The sequence below is a fragment of the Haematobia irritans genome, chromosome 1, assembly GCF_050003625.1.
Source record: "Haematobia irritans isolate KBUSLIRL chromosome 1, ASM5000362v1, whole genome shotgun sequence".
In the NCBI taxonomy this organism is placed as follows: domain Eukaryota; kingdom Metazoa; phylum Arthropoda; class Insecta; order Diptera; family Muscidae; genus Haematobia; species Haematobia irritans.
The window spans coordinates 82,848,571-82,858,369 of NC_134397.1; the positions used below are offsets into that span (position 1 = coordinate 82,848,571).

At 36.1% G+C, this 9,799-nt stretch overlaps 1 protein-coding gene across 1 annotated transcript; it reads right to left on the bottom strand.

The window, feature by feature from the left end:
• Positions 1-471: 471 nt before the first annotated feature.
• LOC142226985 (uncharacterized) lies at positions 472-6,534 on the bottom strand. The gene is made up of 3 exons (XM_075297273.1): positions 6,163-6,534; positions 1,480-6,075; positions 472-1,203 (listed from the first exon to the last, which is right to left on the bottom strand). Exons 1-3 carry the CDS (start codon positions 6,367-6,369, stop codon positions 472-474), a joined length of 5,535 nt encoding a protein of 1,844 aa, XP_075153388.1. The 5' UTR covers positions 6,370-6,534.
• Between the last annotated feature and the right edge of the window lie 3,265 nt (positions 6,535-9,799).

The window sequence follows — 9,799 nt, forward strand, 5'->3', positions numbered from 1 at the left end:
CCACTTGAGTAAAGAAAACACAAAATTAACTGTTGAGGCGACGATTATTAAAGAAAACGAAAGCGTATTTTCAGCTTGTAAATTCAGATAGCTAAAATCTGTAAATTTATTTAAATAATTCATTTATATTTACAGTTATATTTCATATGATTTTTTTATATACGTACACTTGTGCTTTACAGTAGGAGTTTATTATAATCGAACGCTTTAACATTAAATTCCAAATCGTTTATGAATTCTTATTTTTACTTAAAGGAATTTAGAATAAGTCTTTAATTTTTTATCGATGTGAAAAAATGAGTATTAACTAGAATGACTCTCAATTCAAAAAGAGCGATTTTCTACATGTCTTGTTGACAGTTCCCAAGTGTTGTAAAGCGTGAAATATGACTGTCATAATTGACATGCTAAACTAGTGATGTAGAGTTTTGCACCGCAACATGATCCCCCCCGTAAACTTTGTGCTTCAGCTCAGGGTTTACTTTCCACATCTAGTTTTGCCAATTTTACCGTTGGACGAGTGACTATGCCATTTTCCGTTTTAACCACTGCACTTCTCACCACTCCATCTTTGCCTCTGTGAACATCAATCACAACACCCTTCGTCCATGTATTTCGCTTGGTCCTCTCGTCAACAATTATAACAATATCATTGACATTTATTGTATTCTCAACTTCTCCATGCCATTTCGTACGTCTGGTTAAGCATGGAAGAACCTCTCTCACCCATCGCTTCCAAAAGGTATCAGCTATAGCACTGGATGTTCTGAACATTTTACTTAATGCCGAACCATTGCGATCTACATTTACTCGCTCTCTTATTCCACTGGATGATCCAATTAAAAGGTGGTTTGGTGTTAACGCTTCGCTTTCCCAAGAGTCGAGTGGAACATACGTTAGTGGCCGTGAGTTAAGAATATTTTCTACATCTGCTAATGATGATCGGAGAACTTCTTCGCGGAGTCCGGCAGCTGGTAAAATGTCCATCAAAATCGATTTCACCGAACGTATCATTCTTTCCCACGAACCTCCCATATGTGGCGAAGAGGGTGGAATGAATAGCCACTCAATGTTTGGGTATTCTCTTTGAAGTTCACATGTGGATATTTTTTCGATTTCTTTTTCCAATACCCGACTTGCCCCACGAAAGTTGGTTGCATTGTCTGACACGATACGACGTGGTACTCCACGACGACATATGAACTGCTTCAACACAAGTAAGAATGAATCAGTAGTTAATGAAGGAGATATTTCTAAATGTACTGCACGGACTGTCATACAGGTGAACAAAACACCCCATCGTTTTTCTCTGCGTCTTCCGATAACCACTTCAAAAGGGCCGAAATAATCAACTCCTGTAAAATAGAATGGTGGCGTAAACGGTGAAAGTCTTTCTATGGGAAGTTCGCTCATTTTTGGAGGAATAGGCCTTGCATTTTTATTTTTGCAGTATTGACAATTTTTCGATATTTTGCGAACAATGGCTCGTAATCCTTGTATCCAAAAGCGTTGTCGGATTTCGTTAACAATGACCTCATTATGGTGATGATGGTATTTGCGATGGTAAAAGTCCAGTAATAAAAATGTGGTTCTGTGGTTTTTTGGAAGAATTATGGGTCTTTTCATGTCTGTTGGAACATTTAAAACTGCATTTATTCGCCCATTAACACGTAAAATTCCCATTTGGTCTAAATAGGGCGAGCATTTAAACAAAGGGCTACTTGGCTTTAAATTCTTTTTTAATTTCAGATCTGAAGTTTCTTCAGGGTATGCTTGTTCTTGACAGGCTTTAAATATGAACAGCTCGGACATATATATTCCTTCTTGTTTAGTGAATGGCTTAATTTCATCTTTGAAGGCCCGTTTACCCATTATCAAAATGATGAATTTAAAAACTAAATTTTGGCTGAGGCGAAGTATTTCCCATTTACTTATTCTGTTTGGATCTGGAACTAAATTGAACAGGGGAAACTCAGATTTCCTAGATTTTATATGACAATTTACTTCTGTGTTCTCATGAGGAGTGTAAGATAGATCTGAAATTGGCCATTCTGATTCATTAAAATACAAAAAGGGCGGGCCTGTGAACCATCTTGAGTCAGACCTTAGATTAGGCATATTGTTCCATTTCGTTCCTTCATCAGCCACATTTTGAGCAGATGGAACCCATCTCCACTGGTTGATGAGTGAGCCTTCCAAAATTTCTCCCACACGTACAGCCACAAACTGCTGGAATTTTCTTGCATCTGACCTAATCCAGTATAAGACATCTTTGGAATCGGACCAAAATACTTTCCGATGGATTTCTATCGACATTTCTCTAGTGATAAAATTCGAAAGTCGCAATCCAATTACGGCAGCCATCAATTCCAATTTTGGTATCGAAATAGGCTTTAAAGGGGCAACCCTGGTTTTAGATGCGATGAGGCTACACTTCACATTGCCTTCCAATTCAACTCTCAAATAAACAGCCGCTGCGTAAGCATCGACGCTTGCGTCCACGAATGTGTGAATTTGAACATTTGATGAATGACCATGACATCTTGGTATTCGAATATTTGTCAGACTAGGCAAAAGACTAACCCATGTTCGCCACTTTTCACATTCCTTATCGCAAAGCGGTTCGTCCCAATTCACCCCTGATCTCCAAATTTCCTGCATAATAATTTTCGCATATACAACATAGTGACCCAGAAGACCTAAGGGATCAAAAATAGACATTATAACACGTAAAACGCTCCTTTTCGTTGGTACTATGTCTTCATTAAACACGTCAGCATCAAATTTCCCAATAAATGTCAACTCATCGTTTGTTGGCATCCACCACATGCCTAAAACCTTTTCGAATTTCCCCTCTGGATCTTCGATGGACTTTTTCATATGCGTTGTGGTCTCTTTTAGCGCATTTAAAACTTTTGCCGAATTCGAAAGCCAATTGCGCATTTCAAATCCCCCCTCTTCGTGTATATATCGAACAGTTTTCGCTATTTGTATCATCTCTTCTTCCGAGTTTAAACTTTGTAGCCAATCGTCCACAAACATATTATTTAAAATTGAATGAACAGCCTTTGGATGTTGACAGGCCAAGCGCTCAGCATTCTTGTTTTTTATGAAATTAGCTAAGGAAGGAGAACAAGAAGCTCCGAAGGTCATGACTGTCATTACGTATACATCTATTTTATCCTTGTTATTTCCACTGCGCCATAAAAATTGCTGAGCCTGCTGATCTTCTTTTGCAATACGAATTTGGTGAAACATTTCACGAATGTCACCCGAAATAGCAATTGGTCTCTCTCGAAACCGTAGTAAAATACCCAATAAATTGTTTAATAGATCTGGCCCTTTCAATAGCATTGTATTTAACGAAGTGTTTTCGACCGATGCTGCCGCGTCCCACACAATGCGCTTCTTGTTTTTGTTCTTATTAGTAACAGTAAATATTGGTATATACCATGACTTCCCACCTGAAGAAATTTCATTTTCTTCCAATTTCCTTATGTACCCCTTTTCTTTATATCCGTGTAGCGTTTCTAACAGAAATGATTTTAATTCGGGATTTTTGTTCATTTTAGCCTCAAGGCAAAACAATCTTCGGCAGGCCATGGAATACGAATCAGGAAGATTTATGTTGTCATATTTCCATAGCAAACCTGTCTCCCATATTTTTTCTTTCTGTATATATTTAGTTTTTGATTCCATAATTTTTATCGCACGCGCATCACCTTTTGATCTGAGAACGTCTTTACTCATGCTTATGCCCACTGAATCTAAAGAAAAGTAGTGTTGCAATAAATCATCCAAGCGATTATTAACAGCACTAGGGCATACGTGCATCACTCTATGTATTGGAAACATATCAGCTGGAGGCCGCCCATATACCCCCCAACCAATACGACTTCGTGTTGCAATTAATTCATTATTTGTTCCTTCACGAATTTCTAGGGGAACACAGAGCTTTGCATTATCGATTCCGATAAGTATTCTTGCTTTAGCCGACGTATATGGCATAATCGGTAAATTCGCCAAATGTTCACAACACTCAATATCTTTCTTTTTGAGGGTTTGTATAGGCAATCCAAGATTTGCAATAGTTCTCACATTTCGCATTTCCATTTTGTTCCCTTGTTCTGATTGTGACGATATTTTCAGAGAAACTATTCTTGAACTGTCATCTATTTGCGTTATGTCACCCGTCCATTGCAAGCACAACTCCTCTTTGGGCCCACTTAATTCTAACTGCATGGCCAGTTCATTTTCGATAAGTGTACACGACGAGCCCTCATCGATTAGGGCAAATGTATTTAATGATTGTGACTTTCCATAAATAGTTACAGGGACATAACGAAATAGCGTTTTATTTTCTCTTGCATGGAACAAAACAGAAGAATTTAAATTTAAATTTTGCTCTGACGGTTCACTCGTTTTGTTTGTAATTTCGCCCGAATTACTTTTATGTAGTAAAGGGTTATGCGGTTTCGTGCATTTGTCCACTCCGCATAGTTTCTTCGAATAACAACGTCGCACTGAGTGTTTCTTGAAGCATCGCACGCAAAGATTATTTTCTTTTATGAAGTTCCACCTTTCGTTAACAGTAAACAACAAAAATTCTGGACACTCTGCTAATCGATGATTTTGGGCACACTTGCAGCATGCTGTTGTTGTAATAGTATTCCCTTTATTGTGAAAAGTGACGTCATGCAAATTTATGCGCTCTTTTGTATGCTTTTTACATTCATCATAACACGTTGACACAAATGACGTCACATGGGATGCGCAAGCCGCTAAGCTAAACAGCCACCCATCGAATACAGCGATGTCTGCTCGAGGCGAAGCGAAACGATGTCTCCCCCAATCCAATTTTAAGTCACTCGGCAATTTGTCTACTAATTCATTTAAGAGCATTGGATCATTCAAATACTCTGAGAGACCCATAGCCTGCATAGTTGTACGGTAGTTTTGAACAGCGAGAGCGAAATGAATGAGAGTCTCCAATTTCTCTTTACGTACCACTGGATGCTCTTTGAGTTTTTTTTGAAGAGTGTGGTGAATTATCTCCGGTCTACCATATAACATTCGTAGAGTTTCCACAGCATATTTTACAGTACCGGGTACCATTAAATTTCCCCTCACGGCTTCCAAAGCTTGTCCTTTTAAACTCTTCTGTAAACGTATTAAGTTTTCTTGTTCTGTGAAACCACATCTTTCAGTTGACTGAACATAATTTGTAATAAAAACGGGCCATTCCTCAGGATTGCCATTAAATACCGGCAAATCTTTGCTAATGACTTGACGTGCTGCTATTTGCGAATTGGATAATGTCAAATCGACTGTTGAGTTACTATACGATGGTGCAGCAATTGAAGATGGCATGGTGCTATAAGACGTAAAGGGGTCTGAAGGGTGTTGATTATAATACCCGCTATGATTGTGCAACTGCGAGTGGGAGTTACAAGCAGTAGTATTGTTATACAAAAACGAAGCTGAAGAGAGGTGTGGAAGTGCTTGAGAAGGTGGGCATGCAATAGAATGAGAAGATTGGGTGAAGGGAAGGTTGAAAACGGGAATATGTAGAGAATTGTTATTTGCGGTAGGCTGGTTGTGTTGAGCATTGTTCAGACAAGAACTGCCGAATAATGAGTTTGAGCTAATAGGCGACACTCTTCTTTGATTCATACCCGATGAAGTACCGCTGAACAAATTTTGGTTGTTATGGAAGTCTTTTCCAGCGCAGGCTGAATTCATTAAATTCACACCAGTATGTGATAAAACAGTTGAAGGTTGCCTACCTGGCTGTTGATTGTTTTGTATTCCATGTACGGCTGAACTGGAAGTACTCGGAACGAACACACCTTGAGTGGAAGAGGTCGAAAATATATTGGGATTAATCGTTTTGTTCGTGGAGCTTTGAATGGAGAGTGAAGACATTTTATTTATTTGGTCTTGAATCTGCAATGGTTCCGAGTGTACTTGAGAGCTGGGAAGAGACGTCGGTGGACATTGTGGAGTTGATTTTGGAGATGTAGGGGCGAGCCAACTAACGTGATGTTCCTTGTCAGTAGAATTTATTCTGGCGAGCTTGATTGTACGACGAGTGCGTTTAATTGGGACTCGTGTCAAAGCAGAATGCATGCGAAGGGGTGTAGAGGATGATGTTTTTCTTACCTTAACCTTTTTCTTGGGTGCAGCTGGGTTGGCATTTATTTTTGGGTGATCATCTGTAGGCAAGTTTTGTCCGTCTTCAATGTTGTCCCCGGCGGTGGAGGTGTTTAAAGTGGATGAGTGTTGCGCAGTTGATGGTGTAATAGGTGCTGAGTTATCACCTAATCCCCTTTCAGTAACCAAGATATCCAATTTGTCACTGTGTGGCATGGTGGCGCAGTCTTGTGGTTACGTAACGCAATTAACCAACGTGTTTTCAGCCCGATAAGGTATTCAAATTTGAGTTATAAATAAACTCCAAGTATTTTAGTTATGTTGAGGCGACGATTATTAAAGAAAACGAAAGCGTATTTTCAGCTTGTAAATTCAGATAGCTAAAATCTGTAAATTTATTTAAATAATTCATTTATATTTACAGTTATATTTCATATGATTTTTTTATATACGTACACTTGTGCTTTACAGTAGGAGTTTATTATAATCGAACGCTTTAACATTAAATTCCAAATCGTTTATGAATTCTTATTTTTACTTAAAGGAATTTAGAATAAGTCTTTAATTTTTTATCGATGTGAAAAAATGAGTATTAACTAGAATGACTCTCAATTCAAAAAGAGCGATTTTCTACATGTCTTGTTGACAGTTCCCAAGTGTTGTAAAGCGTGAAATATGACTGTCATAATTGACATGCTAAACTAGTGATGTAGAGTTTTGCACCGCAACATTAACTTTATTTGTTTGTTGTTATTTATTTATAAACCAATTCATTGTTTATTTGTATTTATAATGCCGTTCAAGCAACCATCATATATTTTTAAACACTCTATTTTATTTCAATTTCAACAATAAGTAATTATTCCATATTTACATCGTGCATCATGTAACTGCAAATAAAAATAAATGATGCCATATAGCAAAATACAGGACAAAAAACAGGTACATTTTTCAATTACACTTTCCTTTCTTGTGTTCACATAAAACCACGTGCCACTTCTGACTAAATAAATTAACACAAAACACAGTAAATCCGTATTCTCCGTCCATTCCAAGAAACAATCAACACACGACTGACGTGCAAAATGAAAATCGTGTGTACCTGCTCAATGTTTTTATTAAATTCTTTTCGCTGCAAACATGTTAAAAAATTAAATGGTCACGAAAAAAATGTAAAAGGTCATTATGGCCATGTAATGGTTCTAGACATGTCTATACTTAACCTATAAAAATACTTCTTTCCCTGTAAAAGAGTAAAAAAATTGAATGGTCAGGTACATGATTTGCCCGACCATTTAATGGTCTCAAATTCTATCATTTAAATGATAGAACATGTTTGCGGTATTTGAGAACCATTCAAATGCTTATTGCCACCATACATTTTTCTCCGCTCGAAAAATATTTTTACAAAGACAAAATACATGGTTTTCGCGGCAATTACATGCTCTAGGTTAGGTTAGGTTATGTGGCAGCCCGATGTATCAGGCTCACTTAGACTATTCAGTCCATTGTGATACCACAGTGGTGAACTTCTCTCTTATCACTGAGTGCTGCCCGATTCCATGTTAAGCTCAATGACAAGGGACCTCCTTTTTATAGCCGAGTCCGAACGGCGTTCCACATTCCAGTGAAACCACTTAGAGAAGCTTTGAAACCCTCAGAAATGTCACCAGCATTACTGAGGTGGGATAATCCACCGCTGAAAAACTTTTTGGTGTTCGGTCGTAGCAGGAATCGAACCCACGACCTTGTGTATGCAAGGCGGGCATGCTAACCATTGCACCACGGTGCTCTAGATAAGCATTAAATGGATGCGGCAACCATGTCCAAACATGGTTTTTCTGTGCGTGTGTGCAAAAAAAAAACATGTCCACCATTAAACTCATGCTAAAATCAACTTTTTATTGCAAACATAACATATCTCATTTTCATTTCATTCACGCAGAAAAAGGGGCTCTAATGCCAACTAAACTTTATTTTAGTTCATGAAGATTAGTTGATTTTAGTTAAATTTTGCACAATATGAGTAAATGTTCCTTATTTGGATAATTTTTTGCTAACTTTAATGACATGAACTAAAAATAAGAAAAAAAGTTGTATAAAAATATAGTGCACAATTTTACTAAAAAATTAAATAGTTCATATTTTCCTAAAATGGCAGAAGTTTGCTAAAATTGAGTTCATAGGTCTCTCAAATGAATAAATTTTACTAACTGTCTTGAATTTCGTACAGCGCTAAAGACATTTTAACAATTTTTAAATCCAATTTTTTTTTTCAATATATGAAATTTTCTTAAATTACAGAAAAAAATGAAATATTTATAATAATTTTTCTTCAATTTGACAAAAAGTATTAACTTATTTGTGACATGTTGCAATTAGAAAACTATTTTAGTTAAAATGTTCTAAAATAAACCATTTTCTTCCACGGTGGGTTCACTTTTTTTGGGTGTTTTGTTTGTTATTTTTAAGAAACTTCTATTCTTTATTCCAAATATACCTACAGCATGGCTAACAATTTTTTTTTGAAATGTTGGGTTTCGGTTTAAGGTGAGTACTACGTTCGGGGTTTTCACCAAAACGCTAAATTAAAAGTACAAAATGTATATGAAGACGATTACATTTTTATCAAGACTTGTCAAATTATGGATGGAAAAGATCCAATGCATTGATTGCGAATCATTTAATATTTCTAAATTAATTTATTAAAAAAAAGTAACCGTGAAAATAATCTGGTTTTCAGCTTGAACACTGAAAACTTTAAAACTAAAGTACTTGCCTTTATCCGAAAATCCCAATTTTGTAAAAACCGGTTTTTTAGTTTGCTCAAAACCGATAAAATAAAACATGCACCGAAAGAATATTCTTCATAAAAATAACGAAAAATTCCGTAAGAAGTACGAAATTTGTCATTGTTTTACAACCAAAGAAACTTTTCATTAAAAGAACGAAATGTTACGTTCTTTTAACGTATGTAAAACTACCGTATCTTTTATGAAACAGTTTCGTATCTTTTATGAAACTGTTTCGTACTTTTTATGATACAATTTCGTACTTTTTATGAAAAACGTTCATACTTTTTATGAAAAACGTTCATACTTTTTATGAAAAATGTTCGTACTTTTTATGAAAAACTTTCGTACTTTTTGTGAAAAGTTTAGAACTTTTAGAAAACAATTTTATTTATAGTCCGAAGTGCATTTGGTTGTAGTAACAAGTTTGAAAAATGCCATCACTACTTTACACATTATGCTATGATCCCACTGACTCGTTTTCCTCATTCGTTTTGTCAAAACATTTCAAATAAATACAGCGATCGCAAAGGGAAAACATTTTAAGTTATTTTTACATCTATGTTCTTCAAAGCCTTGTTTATTTGTTTTTTCTATGAAATTTATTTTATAATTTGACATATATTTTGAAAAGAGTATGTTCAGTCAGAGCCTATTTCAAATTAGGGACGTTTACATTAAAATTGACGTGTTTTGGAGAAAAACTTGTGTTTTGAACTTAATTTTTTGTATGGGGATAACGACTCGTTTTGAAATGCTTATAAAGGGAAAACATTTCAAACCCCAAAACATGCTTGGTGAGAACGCCATATTGAGTTTTTGAATAATTTTGTATGCTATCACCCAAATGATTT

Excerpts from the sequence above, each read along its gene's own strand:
- LOC142226985 (XM_075297273.1), bottom strand. The coding sequence starts at position 6,369 with ATGCCACACAGTGACAAATTGGATATCTTGGTTACTGAAAGGGGATTA. Across the intron at positions 6,076-6,162 it reads CACCCAAGAAAAAGGTTAAG|CTCGCCAGAATAAATTCTAC; the intron begins GTAAGAAAAACA and ends CGTACAATCAAG. Across the intron at positions 1,204-1,479 it reads TACAAGGATTACGAGCCATT|TTCATATGTCGTCGTGGAGT; the intron begins GTTCGCAAAATA and ends GTGTTGAAGCAG.